Genomic DNA, 16,536 nt, shown 5'->3' on the forward strand with positions numbered 1-16,536 from the left:
AGCCACATACTGTGATAACGTTCTTAAATCAATCTTTCCTGTGAGCTTGCATGCTACCAGTCCTTCCTTTTCAAATGTGTTGCGCCTGTTTGCACAATTTCACAAATAATCTTATGTGATTAATAATATTACAAATAATCCCTGTGCACGGGGACCGAAACAATGCATGCCAACTTTTTCCGTGTTTATCACATATTTTAACTTTCCCCCGATGTCTTGCCGTTTTAATGTTTTCCCGTAGAATATCCCATATTTTAATAACAGCCCTGCCATCGGGCCTGTCTCTGTGTTGCCCTGTTGCTACCCCTTGCCCTTCCAACAAAACAGATGTCTTCAAATCATCATTTTCCTTGCTTGAAGGCGAACTTAGAGTGATGTTAACCTATTTAAGTTTAACGGCGTGATTGTCGTGAGAGCACGATTCATTGGCGCTTGCATGTTCGGCCTTATGTCTACGTGCGCACCTGAGGCTACTCCGCTACAAGAGAAAGAATTTCCCCTGTTTGTTTGTTCACTCCAAGTTGGCCTACCATAACTTACTGCACTGTAGACCCTAACTGGCTATTTATATTTTTCTGTGAAATAAGCAAATGCATTTGTTCAACTTTATGAAGCAGAATTACGCATAGGCTACTTGGAACATAATACATTTGACAAAGGACAGATGTATGTTGCTAGTGACAAAAAAATTAACTTTCAGTGTTTTACGATGTCTTTGTCATGGGGAAGTGTTTTCCCCATGCATTTATTCTAGGCTACTGTCAGTGACTGCCGTGAGAGAAGCGGGTTCTGTACGTGTTTCGTTCATGTCAGTGACTGACGCGAGAGAAGCGGGGTCTGTGTTGTGTTGCGTTGCGTTCATTTATTTTCATTGGGCATACCGTGCCGTGCCGTCCACAGCTCTTCAGTTCCGACAAAGCCAAAATTACTCCTTTTGAAACAATGAGGGTTACTTTGAGAACATTTCAATTCACCCGACACTAATATTCAAAATGTTGAAAACTATTTCGGCATAGCCTCTAAAGCAGTTTAATTAAATGGAATGTTAGTTGTAAACAAACGAGCTACTTGGTGAGGCTTGGCCTCACAGATGCGCTCGTGCCTTAGATGGCAGGAAAAATCTTCACGATAGGCCTATTAACTAACCACCCGATTCACGTTGGCTGGGGGGAAGGGGGGCCATCAGACATTTGTGCCCAGTTAATCCGGCCCTGCCCCCAACAAATCACACCTTCCCACCTCTGACAGCTTAAAAGAAGTCAAGAGGACTCCTTACTCACAGACCTATTCACAAACCTGCGGCATTTTGCCGTGTTTTGCAATCCTATGCAGCTACAGGAGCTTCCAATCGTGAGGAAGCAATTTTGCATTGTAGGCATAACTAACATGCAATAACGCCACCAACAACAACCAAAACTAGGCTAATCATTGTCAACATGTAAATTAAATGTAACATTATTGTGAATCAAATTAAAATGTTCCCTTTTGCAAACATAGGCATAGTAACAGAATAATTTAATAATGTTACAAAGATACTACATCAATCCATATGTTTCATTAGGCTACTAGGCTATTTGTTTTGCCTTGATTCATTTAGGCTAGGCCTTTTTATTCAGGGGCCGTATTCACAAAGAATTTTAAGGCTAAAAGTAGCTCCTAACTGGCGAATTTAGGAGCAACTCCTAAAAATAATGGGCGTGTCACTCCTAACTTTAGGACTCCTAATTACTACTCCTAGTATAGATAAAAGCCTTTGTGAATAGCCTACGGCCCCAGTTATTCATCATCTTCCGTCCTTGTGTAGCGCACGCATTCTGAGACCTGTCACCTGTCACTCATCATCATAAGGGAGGTGTTTGGAATCATGCCCGGGTTACAATCATTAGCCAATCAGCCAATCAAGGTGGTCACGCTTGCCCATTTACCCACATTAATGGTCGAATATTACTGGGGTTTTAAGGCTAAAAGTAGCTCCTAAGTGGCGAATTTAGGAGCAACTCCTAAAAATAAGGACTCCTAATTTTTTTCACTAAAAGTAATTCACGAAGCATTTTAGACCTAAAAGTAGCACCTAAGTCTGGGACAGCTTAAAAGAAGTCAAGAGGACTCCTAACTCACTAAGACCTATTCACAAACAGCTTTTTGCGGCATTTCACGTCGCGATGTTTTGAAATGCGTATGCGGCAACAGGAGCTTCCAATCGCGAGGGAACAATTTTGCATTGTAGGCATAAAAGGGATGCAATAACACCACCAACAACATCCAAAACTACTCATTGTCAACATGTAAATTAAATGTAACGTTTAATTGTGAATCAAATTAAAATGTTCTCCTCTTTGCAAACGTAGGCATGGTGACAGATTAGCCCTAATTTAATAATGTTGCAAAGATAGGCTACTGCATCAATCCATAGGCCTATGTTTCATTAGGCTACTAGGCTATTTGTTTTGCCTTACTCTTTATTCATTTAGGCCTTTTTATTCAGTTATTAATCATCTTCCGTCCTTCTCACTACTTGTGTAGCGCACGCATTCTCCGACCTGTCATCTGTCACTCATCATCGGAAGGGAGGTGTTTGGAATCATTCCCGCGTTACAATCATCAGCCAATCAAGGTGGTCACTTCAGTCAAGCTCGTGCATTAGTAATGACGTCATCCATAGCAACGAAGACTCTTAGTTTAGGAGTTGTCATTTTTCCTTACTAAGAGTAGGCTAGGTCTGAAAGGCTTTGTGAATAACTTTTAAGAGAAAACTCCTAGCTAAAATCTTTTAGTGCGATTTAGGAGTAGGCTACTCCTAGTGGTAAAAGGCTTTGTGAATATGGCCCCTGATGATCATTGTTATTTAAGAACATGCAGTGTGCGTAGGGTACCAAAAACATCTTGCTTGTAAAAAAACATCATAATGCACATTCTGGCGGGTCTGTTATTTACTGTAGGCTGCGCAAACCACAGGCCTTTATTTTGGGAAAGCCTGCATTCATTCATTCATTCATTCATTCAACCTTTATTTATTCTCGGAGGGTCATTCAGGGAAGCCCTCATTTTCAATGAAGCCAAGATTACAGAAGCGAAGCAAAGCGCTCCACAAACAAGACAACATTCGAGGCCTTCTGTTGAAGAATTTTATATAAAGCCTGCGCTAACAGTAGCCTAATCCTCCTGCCCCTGATAGGCCTACCACAGCTGTGGATAGTGTGGAATGTTCAAGTAATAACACAATCCAATGTGTGTCTCAATTGTCCCCCGCTGACCACCTCACACATTTCTCTAGATTTTGCAACGAACTTACATGACACAATGCCATAAAATATGCCAGTTTTAGGACACAGATTGTAATGATACCAGGTAGGCCTACGTTTAACAGCAACAAGTGTAATGAGCTATTCATTGTCGAAGGTGCATGGTGAAGTGAAATTCTTACTTTGGAAAACAAACATTTGCCGATATCATCGCCGATCATCAGACTATTGCAACAGATTCTGTGTTCTGGACTGCAAGTAACTTGTTAAGCCAGTGGTTCTCAAACTTTTATTTCATTCCCCACTTTGATCAAGGGGCATGACTGATGATAGTGGAGATAACGTGTTATCCCGAGGCTTTTGCAAGTCAGCATCTTCGATGGTAGCCTAGTCTATTAAAAATATAAGTTTTCGATGTCCCAAACGGAGAGCCATAGGCTACTTTATTGTTTTTAACGATCTCTATGCTACTCACAAAAATGTAGGCATGGGGACATGATGAAGTAGGCTATCCAACTGTCGTGTGTTAAACTAGATGTACCGCAGAGTGGTACAAAATATAACCGCCGCCCAGTCCAGCACATTTTTTCCACAAAAATAAATCACGCTGAAAGGCCTATATGATTCTAACTGTCTCACTAAATTGCATTATCTACACTCAATTCTCACTGGTATCTGCTAGACAACAAGTACCAAAACATGATTAGTGTGGTGTTCTGAACACAGAAAATAACTAAAAGGCATTAGTTTTGTAGTTGTGCCATCTATGATTTGTTATTAGATAATGGAGATCTCTTATTGGTTGTTCGCTAAAGTATAAGATTCCGCCTCCGGGGCGCGTTTTTGGTATTGTGATGTTGGCTACAGAAGTGCTGTGTTAAATAAAAAAAGCAAACTTCGGTTCCGTATCCTGCCGTGTGATATTCCAGTTGTCTCTTAAATAAGTCTAGAACATTTTTATTAGTGTGCAATACACGACAATTAGTTCATAGATTTCACATGTAAAATTGATTTTATACAACCCCACCCCCATCTTGCCTGTTCATAATTCTGAGAAATTCTTGAATTGTGTGCGTGTACACGTTTATGTTTATGTGTGTGTGTGTGTGCTTGTGTGTTTGCCTGCGTATGTGTGTTTGTGCATGTGCATGCATGCGTACATATGTCTACTGTGTGAGTATGTGTCATACGTATGATTACTGTGAATGTATGTGTGTGCGTGTGTATCTGTTTATGCACATGTGTGCACATGGAATGGGTTAACATGACCCCTGGAGGCAAACACACGGAAAAAATTGGTCATCCTGGGCCCCACGGTTCTCAAGATATTCACAGAAAACTGTGTCTGCCCTACCCTCCTTTCGGGGGGTCCAGTACAGCGGGGGGGCTACAGATCAAAACGAAAAACGATGGTTCCATGTTATCCATGTGGGGTTACATGCCCACCAAGTTTTGTGTACCCCGGTCTTTCAGTGTCCCGGGAATCCTTGTTGGTGTACGGTCACTAAATGTACACATAAATTATTTTATTGTAAGGCCCCCCATGAACGAAAGTTCACAAAACTTGGCATGCATTCGGAGGGTGTTATAATGATCCTACACTTTCAATTTCGTGCAGTTTTGACCATGTCAGCCAGAGATAATTTTTTGCTTTTTAATTTTTAACTAGGTGGCGCTATACATGAAATAAGTGGTAATGGGATGGGTTGACATGCCCCCTTAAGACGACATACATAAAAAAGGTGGACCTCCTAGGCCCTACGGTTCTCGAGAGATTCACAGAAAACTGTCTCCGGCCACCTACAGGCCAGTTGGTGTATAGTAACATAAATTAATTTATTGTGTGGCCCCCCATGAACGGAATTCTGCAACAGGCTCATATCGTCCTCGCATTCGCAATATGAGGACCAGTGTTTTGTCAAATTGCAAATAGCTATTCGTTTTAACGAATTTTTATGATAGTATGAAGTGCTTTTTGTATAGGCTAGCCTACTATCTTAATCTTGGAATATGGGGAGGGAAGTGGCGCGTCTGCAGTCAGCCAAATATGAATGTAATTCTGCGGCATAAAGCAGATGTATTTGTTTATTGTACAGAAAAATAAAAATGACATGTCAAGCATGTTAAGACACTGTTTTGATTTGCGTAGTTGCGTTACCCCCAACACTGACAATAACATAGACAGCAAATTAAGATATTTTTTCGTTTTGTGGAGCGGCACCGGTATAGCCTCGCCTTGGCCTGTCTACGTATTGCACCGGTAGGCTATCAAAAGCAGATTTCGATTTTCACTACCACCGTGTAGTCAAGCCTTAAGCCATACCCAAGTAGCCTTAATCGAGGTAATGTTTAATTACGATTTATTTTGTTATTGAATTCGTAGGCTGGGATTCCTCTCGGTAACAATTACGTTTAAAGGTAACCTAGCCTCCTGCTTTTTCAGAAGGGGCGGCAGTCAGGCTACTGGCAGAGCGGCAGAGCGACGCACAGTGGCTGAAAGGGGTACTGCAGCTTCACGCCTCGTGCGCGACTGAAGTGGCCATTTGAAAGCGATGCCCACTGTAGGTGTGTGTGTGTGTGAGATAGGGGTGTGTGTGTGTGTGTGAGATAGGGGTGTGTGTGAGATGAGATAGGTGTGTGCGTGTGTGAGATCGGTGTGTGTTTGTGTGAGAGCGAGAGATTGGGGTGTGTGTGAGAGAGATAGGGGTGAGGGTCTGCAGTGACATGACTGCTCGTGTTATTATTGTGATGCTGAATGCCCTGGGTGTGTGTGTGTGTGTGTGTGAATGCCCTGGCCCAAAGTGCCCTTTGAAAATATGGAGAGTGCACACTAGATATTACTGATCTGCCCCAAGCACACTAGATATCAGCCCTAGCACACTAGATATTACTGATCTGCCCCTAGCACACTAGACTCACATCATATAGCACTGACCTGAAAACCCATGAAGACTGTATGGCAGTGCACTACATCTCATACACTACACTACATCTCATACACTACACTACATATCATACACTACATCTCATACACTACACTACACTACACTACATCTCATACACTACACTACATCTCATACACTACATCTCATACACTACACTACATATCATACACTACATCTCATACACTACACTACATCTCATACACTACATCTCATACACTACATCTCATACACTACACTACATCTCATACATTACACTACATCTCATACACTACACTACATCTCATACATTACACTACATATCATACACTACATCTCATACACTACATCTCATACACTACATCTCATACACTACACTACATCTCATACACTACATCTCATACACTACATCTCATACACTACATCTCATACACTACACTACATCTCATACATTACACTACATCTCATACATTATACTACATCTCATACACTACATCTCATACACTACACTACATCTCATACACTACACTACATCTCATACACTACACTACATATCATACACTACATCTCATAGACTACATCTCATACACTACACTACATCTCATACACTACATCTCATACACTACACTACATCTCATACATTACACTACATCTCATACATTACACTACATCTCATACACTACATCTCATATACTACATCTCATACACTACACTACATCTCATACACTACATCTCATACACTACACTACATCTCATACACTACACTACATATCATACACTACATCTCATAGACTACATCTCATACACTACACTACATCTCATACACTACATCTCATACACTACACTACATCTCATACATTACACTACATCTCATACACTACACTACATCTCATACATTACACTACATCTCATACACTACATCTCATACACTACATCTCATACATACATACATAGTGGTTTATCCAAACCTAACTGTGATGGCAAAAAAATATTTGTGCATGCCAGCAACAAGTGTGCCTTGTGAAAGAGTTTTTTCCAAGGCTGGGGAGGTTTATTCAAAAACAAGAAACAGATTAAATGCCAAGACGGCAGAACAACTGTTATTCCTAAATAAAAATGTATGTTGACATACAAAAAATGTGTTGTTTATTTTTCCCATGTTGTACCTGATTAGTCTAACCTGCTTCTCATGTATCCTTTATTTCCCTACAACATGTTCCCAAAAAAAACCCTGGGCCATAAGCATAGCCTACATTTTAAAACCATTGTAGCATTTTCCTCTCCAGCATATTCCAAAGGATAATGTACTATGAAACTGAAATAACAAAACATCTAACTGGCAGATATAAAAATGTTCTAGTTACTGAACGCATATACTAGTCTGAAATGTCTAAGCACCAGCAGGGAGTCGAACACCGGCCGCTCCGGCCGAATGCAAGTGTGTTAACCACTGAACCACATGGCTGTGGACGAAATCTTGTGTTCCATGTTGGCTATTTATATTCTTCGTCTGAAGCAGTTGTGCTTCACAGTCAAAATGTGATGTTAGCAAAACTGGCCACTAGATGTCACCATGGAGTTACGTGTGTCGGATTGTTTCGAAACCTCGACACATTCCAGCGCAATTGCTTCGAACGTTTCGTTGTTTCACAAAGCCTCGTTCTGCCCATCCCTACTGACACGTGATGATGAACTACCAGGGCTACACTGACACTTGATGAACTACCAGGGCTACACTGACACTTGATGAACTACCAGGGCTACACTGACACGTGATGATGAACTACCAGGGCTACACTGACACGTGATGATGAACTACCAGGGCTACACTGACACTTGATGATGAACTACCAGGGCTACACTGACACTTGATGATGAACTACCAGGGCTACACTGACCTAGCGTTCATGGGCTTCGTAAAAACCTTTCTCCGAGTGAAAACATCATCATTCCGCGTCATTCACGTCACTTAATGTGTGAGTCAGAGGTCGGAAACTGGGGCTAGATTTTGCTAACAGAGTTGCCCAGTTAGGGGCTCGTCGAGAGGGAGTTAAGTCATTTTCCGACGAATGACCGTCGCAGGAAGTTGCGTCATAACAAAGGGACGCCAGACCCTCTTGTAACAGCTGTACTCGGTGATACTGCAGACTCATAAAAGTAGTTAGAAAATAAGGCAGAAAAAGTTTCCTCATGCTGCTTCCTTATGTTGGAATATGCAAAAATGTACAAACAATCAAGAGGATGCTTTCTTGTATGTGATTTCTGCAACAGTGATACTGCAAACGTGTTGATAGCCTATTGTTGAGCCTATTTTTATGCTGTAGCCTAGTGTAAAGCATGTCACACTAGCCTAGCCTACAGAAAACTAATTGATGTGATATAACTTGTATGCCTACAATGGTTTATTAAACATCGTAGTCATTTATTTAGTCAGTCATATAATATTTCATAAAATATATGAAAATATAATGTTCAGATATGTAACATAATTATATGTTATAACTACTACTAATAATACAAATTGATGATAATAATAATAATTGTATGTTTTTATTCATTTATTGCTTTTATTTTTCGTTCCAATTTGCTGCGGCCCTCACTGTTATGTTATATAATAAATGTAATATAATATAACATAATACAATATTATCAAAAAACAAAGCACACAAAAAAAACAGTTTGAAGACCAGTGTGCTGGTGGCTCAGTGGTTAGAGTTCTGGCCCCACATCTGCAAGGGTGTTGGTTCAAATCCCAGCTCAGGCTTATACATTATGTTGCATCATATACATGTGTTATATATAATATATACACATGTGCTATATATAATATATACAATATACACATGTGCTATAATATATACATGCAGCGAGCAGTCTGAGGGTGGTGCAGTGGAAGCGTCCTTGACCTCCAGAGTCCTGGGCTGGAGGCTCAGTACAGTGGGCAGGTGGAGAGGACGGTGTCATGGTCAGTATTATAGTGCGGCTCACCCTAGCGTCCTCATCTATATATGGCCACAGAGAGCCGCATGCTAGCGGAGCGCTGGTGGTACATTGGTAGTGACCTTGCTCCCAGCTGCCAAGGTCACCGGTTCAAAGCCCAGCATGGAGAAGCAGGGAAGGGCAGAGAGGACCTGCTGGACTCACGGAGGACGAGAGCGACACCTGGACCAGGTGTGACAGCCGGGACGCATACAGGTGATGTGGAAGAAGATATCGGGGGGCTTACTTGGCCCCCCGAAACTGTCCAGAGGAAACGCAGGGGATTATGGGACTTTTTCAGTGGCCCAACTCTGTTTCTATAGTGAAACCTCATCGCAAGAAGAAAATGCTTGACCAATAGTGTGCATGTGGCCTCTAGATGTCACACAACAGCAAGTCCTTTACTTGAGTTTACCTTTGGCTACTCACATCAACACAGACACACACACACAGACACACAGAGCTGTGAACCTGTGACCCAGCACATGGCAGTCCCACACCTTACCCCTGCACCAGCACCACTGGTCACTTGAGCCTCTCTAAAGCCTCATATCAATTCCTGATTGAAGAGGATGCAGTTTGAAGTTGTTATTTCAGCTTAAAATGGAACCAAATGACACCTCTCCCTGTCCTCCCAGAGAACCACTGTAGATCCCACACCTCTCTTTCTAAAGTCAAATGGTAAAAAGGGGACTAAAAAATATTTGGATAAAAAAATATTTCATGGAAAATATGATCATTTGAATTTGATGACAGCAACATGTTTCAAAAAAAGTTGGGACGGGAGCATCTTTACCACTGTGCTGCTTCACCTCTTCATTTAACACAATTCTGTAAATGAGGAGACCATTTGCTAGAGTTTTGAGGATTAAATGTTGTCTCTCCAGAACGCAGAATTCATCTTGCCATTGTATTCCTGAAATAGTCAAGGTGTTCCCTGGAAAAGACATTGCCTGGATGGCAGTATGTGTTGCTCAGAACCTGTATACACCATTCAGAATTGATTGTGCTTTGCCAGATGTGCAAGATGCCCATGCTGCACTAATGCACCTCCACACCATCATAGATGCCCATGCTGCACTAATGCCCCTCCACACTGTCATAGATGCCCATGCTGCACTAATGCCCCTCCACACTGTCATAGATGCCCATGCTGTAGACACTAATGCACCTCCACACTGTCATAGATGCCCATGCTGTAGGCACTAATGCCCCTCCACACTGTCATAGATGCCCATGCTGTAGACACTAATGCACCTCCACACTGTCATAGATTCCAATGCTGCACTAATGCACCTCCACACCATCATAGATGCCCATTCTGTAGGCACTAATGCACCTCCACACTGACATAGATGCCCATGCTACACTGTCATAGATGCCCATGCTGCAGACACTAATGCCCCTCCACACTGTCATAAATGCCCATGCTGCACTAATGCCCCTCCACACTGACATAGATGCCCATGCTACACTGTCATAGATGCCCATGCTGCAGACACTAATGCCCCTCCACACTGTCATAATGCCCATGCTGCACTAATGCCCCTCCACACTGTCATAGATGCCCATGCTGCACTAATGCCCCTCCACACTGTCATAGATGCCCATGCTGCACTAATGCCTGGCTCTGAGAGAGGGCCAGCTCACTATGCCTGGCTCTGAGAGAGGGCCAGAGACTCAGAGTATATCCAGTAATAGCTTAGTGCTGTGAACAACAAGTCTACCTTAGTTGAATATTCTATTACATTTAATCATAGGCTACTGCAATTTAATACCATTGTTAGCTGTGTTTATATTGCAATCATGCCATATCAGTGTAAAATGTAGCTCAAATGAAATAATACTAATAAAAAAAATAGCATTCCCAAAAGTATTAGCAGGGAGTCCCAAAAGTGTATTTTATTCAAAATGTGTGAACTCTATGTCTTTGCACAGCTCAAGTTGTGAACATGCAATATCCTACAAATAATTTGAAGTTCTCAAACTATGAGAGTTTTATGAAGTGCTGGCAAAAACATCTGAAATTACCACTTTCACTCACCTGATGAGAACTTTGTGAATTTGTATGAACATTTGAACGAGGGAATAAAAAATAGAAATAATTAATAATAAGTCCCAGAAATATGACTTGAATAGAAGTTAGTTAGTTATTAACAATTAATTGATAAACTTGTAGAATACTTTGAGCACTGATGAAGTCAGCATAGGCCTCTTACATTGTTTGCAGGTAGGCCTATACATTTCATTCTGTTTTCGATGGCAAACGCGAAACAGCGCCAAAACAACCACCAGTGGACAAAAAGAATATCACATGTATACTGTTAAGACCCGCCATAGAGAATGAATGGGGGAAATTACGGAGGTTATAGTTTGACGATGTCGTACTCCCGTGCGGGCCAGATGCTATATACCACAGACATGTTTTGGGGGGCCACCCAAAATGAGGTGGCGGGCCGTAGTTTGGGGACCACTGCTGTAGACACTAATGCACCTCCACACCATCATAGATGCCCATGCTGCAGACACTAATGCACCATGTTTAGCCAGTGTACGATGGTGATTCTATAGTGATACAATGATGGTCTTGCATGTCGTACCACCTCAAGCTGGTCATTTTAGTTGGTGTTGCTGGTCTACATTGCTGGTTTAACTGGCCATGCCAGCTTATGTTGGTCATTCTAGCAACACCAACTAAAATGACCAGCTTGAGGTGGTACGACAAGCAAAAGCAGCTGAATCACCATCATAAGCTGTTAGAGATGACCACAGCCAGGGCTATTTACACACAGTGTGTGTGAATCATTGTGTGTGAAATGTGTGTGTTCACACACTGTGTGTGCATTATCATTGTGTGTGAAATGTGTATACAAATGAACTCACACACACACATTAGCACATTAGTCAGTGGTATTAACATAAAGTAAGATGAGAGATGTACATCCTGCCAGACTATGGGCTACAGGCCCAGCACAGCACAGCGGGGGGGGGGGGGCATGTGGAGTGTGTGTGTGTGTGTGAGTGTGAGTGTGTGTGTGTGTGAGTGCACGCATGTGTGTGTGTGAGTGTGTGTGAGAGCACGCATGTGTGTGTTAGCCTAATGCTGTGTGATTGGGAGTGTGCATGGGATTCTGTCTGTGTGTGTGTGTGTGTGTGTGTGTGTGTGTGTGTGTGTGGGGGGGGGTTATGTTCACGTTGATTTCATTAAGGCATTGACATCATCATCATCATCATCCTCACCATCATAATCATCATCATCATCATCATCATCATCATCATCTTATTTCACACACACACACACACACGCACACACACACGCACACACACACACACACACACACACACACACACACAGATCAGCGTGACACACTATCTGGCCGGACTCTAGTCAGTAAAACCACTCTGTGTTTAAAGTCCAGTTCTGAGTTTAGAATCCTGGGGTGGGTCTGTCGGTCAGGCGTTTAGAATCCTGGGGGCGGCGCTGGCCGCGGCGGTCAGAAGCCCATGTGCCTGGACTCCTGCTTGTCCTCGTCCAGCTCCTTCATCTCGTTCAGGCAGAGCTCCAGGTTGCGTCGGCGGTCGGGGTGGGCGGTCTCCATCCTCTTGCGGAGGAAGTGCTCGGCGTCGTCCATGCCGCGTGGGGGGGGGTTGCGGTGCGGCAGCATGGTCCCGCGCAGGTGGTCCTCCGTGGAGTCCATGGCCATGCCGCACAGGAAGCGCAGCATGAGGTCCAGGTGGCCGTCGGGGCTGGCCAGCGCGCGGTCGGTCGCCGGGCGCAACAGGTCCAGGATGGGCCGGTCCTTCACCAGCTTCGACACCACCGAGCTCTTCAGCTGCTGCTCGAACACGTTCCGTCCATCCGCACGGAACGCCAGGTAGACGTAGAACGCCGCCATGAACTCCTGCAGCGCCAGGTGGAGGAAGACGTAGGTGGACCGAGGGGTTCCGCTGACCCCGCCTGCCCCGCCCGGCGTCCACTCCGCCATCTCCTCGGTGATCAGGCCCACGTTCAGCAGCTTCCGTGGCTCCAGGTCGAACTCCTTGAAGTCGTTGGCGTGGAAACGCACGCGGCGGGCCTCGGTCATGCGCAGGGCGAAGCGTCCGAGGCTCTTCAGCAGGTTCTTCTCCTCGTCCTTCCAGCGCGTGTGGTCGGACGAGCTGCCGCGGTAACGCTCCTGCCAGCGGTTGACCATCACCAGCACGATGTCCACCATGAAGGGCGTCTCGTGGGGGGGCCGCGTATAGAAGCTGGGCTTGCGTCGCACGTTGCGCTCGAACACCCACACCACGATCCAGGCGAACAGCGGCAGGTGTGACAGGGCGTAGAGCGTGGGCGAGCGCTTGACCTGCGGCAGCACCTGCTGGCCCACCGAGAGGTCGCGGTCGTTGTGCTTCAGGAAGAACTGGTCGCGGTGAGCGGGCAGGTAGCCGCGCACCTCCAGCACGCGGTCGATGTGCGCCTGGGGCAGCAGGTAGAGGTCGCTACGGCGACAGGTGATGACCAGCCGCATGTGCGGCATCAGGTCGCCGCGCAGCAGAGAGGCCATCAGGGCCGAGAGCGGAGCTTCTTGCGTGGGGTCGGTGACGGGCGGCGCGCTCATGTCCAGTAGGGGGCGGCGCTCCTCCCAGCCCTCCAGCACGAGCGCACATGGCGTCTCTGGGCTCTTGAGCAGCGGCAGAATGCCGTCCAGCGCGTGGTGGAACATGTTGAGCAGCTTCAGGAAGGTCAGCGTCTCCTCAGCGTAGTGCCGGAGGTCCTGGCAGTTCAGGTAGAACAGGAAGTGCATGTCCTGATTGGCGGCCTCGTGGCTCCAGTCCAGTGCCAGCTTGTGGGCGCCGTAGCTCAGGCCGGCGATCGGAATGCCACTCAGCACTGCCACGCGGATGCGCTTGCCGTCGCTCGGGAACGAACGCAGCACGTCGTTAAGGCGGATGGCGCGTCGAGGCTCACCGTATTTGGGCTCGACGTCACGAAGCACCTGAAGCACAAGGCAAAGGAGAGGCATGGTTAACTTCAACTGACCAATCAGCACATGGTTAACTTCAACTGACCAATCAGCACATGGATAACTTCAACTGACCAATCAGCACATGGATAACAATAAGCACAAAGCTAACTATAACTGACCAATCAGCACATGGTTAACTTCAACTGACCAATTAGCACAAGGCAGAGGAGAGACATGGTTAACTTCAACTGACCAATCAGCACAAAGTTAACTTCAACTGACCAATCAGCACATGGATAACTTCAACTGACCAATAAGCACAAAGCTAACTTCAACTGACCAATCAGCACAAAGTTAACTTCAACTGACCAATCAGCACAAGGTTAACTTTAACTGACCAATCAGCACAAGGCAGAGGACAGCCAGGAGGTGTTGATTGGTGGCTGACTCTACACGTCAACATGAACTGCTCATTCTGCCGTGAGGAGCTAGAACAGGCGGCAGCTTGTCCCAACACCAGAGCTGTCAGCTCAGTTAGCAACTTTGTTGGTTGCAATGTAATTTCCAACTGCCAACCAAGTAAGTTGCTAACAGGTTAGCAAACAGGTTAACGGGTTAGCAAACAGGTTAACGGGTTAGCAAACAGGTTAACGGGTTAGCAAACAGGCTAACGGGTTAGCAAACAGGCTAACGGGTTAGCAAACAGCCTAACAGGTTAGCAACAATGGTTTTGGGAATCGCACCACAGATCAGCTGCAGTCTACAAGACAGGACTTGCAGAATTTTGTGTGCAATAAATACAGTATCTCTATCTGGCCAGAGCCGGTTTTGTACACTGGTTGGCACCTGCCACGTTGGCTTGATGGCTCAATGGATGCATGAGATTAATTTAGATTAATTAATCACAGAGTATGTAATTCATTTGATTATTTTTTTAATCGATTGATAGCCCTAATTAATATTAATATAATATGATATTGTATATTATTATCTACAATTTATATGTGTGTATGTATATTCAGTGTTCAAATCAGTGCAGTTTATACAGGTTTTCAAATATTCTAATCATCGTGTTCCAAATTAATAAAATGTCTAACCTCCCCATCATCCAATCAAACCTCCCCATCATCCAATCAGATCAGCCCTTCATCCAATCAAACCTCCCCATCATCCAATCAGATCAGCCCTTCATCCAATCAAACCTCCCCATCATCCAATCAGATCAGCTCTTCATCCAATCAGATCAGCCCTTCATCCAATCAAACCTTCCCATCATCCAATCAGATCAGCCCTTCATCCAATCAGATCAGCCCTTCATCCAATCAAATCTCCCCATCATCCAAACAGATCAGCTGTTGTTGCGGCAGGAGACTCGGACATGTCGGCTCACCTCGTGCTCGGTGTTGACGCCGCGATGTCCGCCCTCGACCACCTCTGGTTCGGTGAAGACGCGGTTGAGGCCCGCCTGTTCGCCCGGTCTGGCCACGCCCTCAAACACGACCTCATAGTGCCGCTTGTGATGCTCCTGCAGCTCGTGGCGAATCAGGACTGGACAAGACACAGGAAGTGAGTCATCATAATTAGTGTGTGTGTGTGCTGGACAAGACACAGGAAGTGAGTCATCATAATTAGTGTGTGTGTGTGCTGGACAAGACACAGGAAGAGGTTTGAGTCATCATAATTAGTGTGTGTCTGTGTGTGTGTGTAATGTGTGTGTGTGTGTGTGTGTATGAGTGTTTGTGTGTATGGGTGTGTGTGTGTGTGTGTGTGTGCTGGACAAGACACAGGAAGAGGTTTGAGTCATCATAATTAGTGTGTGTGTGTGTGTGTGTAATGTGTGTGTGTGTGTGTGTGTGTGTGTGTGTGCTGGACAAGACACAGGAAGAGGTTTTTTTTATTATTAACTTCTGTGAGTCATCATAATTAGTGTGTGTGTGTGTGTGTGTATGGGTGTGTGTGGGTGTGTATGGGTGTGTGTGTGTATGGGTGTGTGTGTGTGTCAGAGGAGGCTCCTTCATTGAGGAAAGGGAGGAACACCCTCCCTAAAATTTCAGAGAAAAATAAAAAATATATTAAGTGAATTACTATTCTGATAAATTACTGTTAATATATTACTATTTGAACACTTTAAATGAACAAAATCGTTCCCCTAGGTCAAAATGCCAACAGCACCCCCTATCGCAATTGAAAATTACTGTATGGAGGAGCTTCCTCCTCAAGCCCCTCATTGAAGTCCATTATAAACGCCTCGGACCCCAGCGGCTCGTGAATCACGTCGTTTTCAATGGCCAAGGGAGGTAGCTCCTCCGTACAGTAACTTTCAATTGCGATAGGGGGTGCTGTTTTTAGCGGCAACGGTGAACTAATGAGCAGCTAGCTGCTCTGCAAGCAATCTGCAGTCATACAACGAAGAGTCTTGTGTTGAACGGAAAGCTTGTTTTTTTG

General features: G+C 44.6%; 1 protein-coding gene across 2 annotated transcripts in view; it reads right to left on the bottom strand.

Moving 5' to 3' along the window:
• Nucleotides 1-11,018: 11,018 nt before the first annotated feature.
• nlrc3l (NLR family, CARD domain containing 3-like) overlaps nucleotides 11,019-16,536 on the bottom strand; it is an 18,407-nt gene continuing 12,889 nt past the window's right edge. For both annotated transcript variants that reach the window (XM_076283009.1, XM_076283008.1), the window contains 2 exons: nucleotides 15,482-15,639; nucleotides 11,019-14,121 (listed from right to left, as the gene is read on the bottom strand). In XM_076283009.1, the coding sequence (XP_076139124.1) occupies nucleotides 12,637-14,121; nucleotides 15,482-15,639 (1,643 nt within the window). In that variant the 3' untranslated portion in view covers nucleotides 11,019-12,636. The remainder of the gene's footprint in view (nucleotides 14,122-15,481; nucleotides 15,640-16,536) is intronic.

The sequence above is a fragment of the Alosa pseudoharengus genome, unplaced genomic scaffold (assembly GCF_046254945.1).
Source record: "Alosa pseudoharengus isolate Yale_2024_CS ecotype anadromous, Long Island Sound unplaced genomic scaffold, YU_APseudo_1.1 YU_APseudo_1.1_scf_13, whole genome shotgun sequence".
Classification (NCBI taxonomy): Eukaryota; Metazoa; Chordata; class Actinopteri; order Clupeiformes; family Clupeidae; genus Alosa; species Alosa pseudoharengus.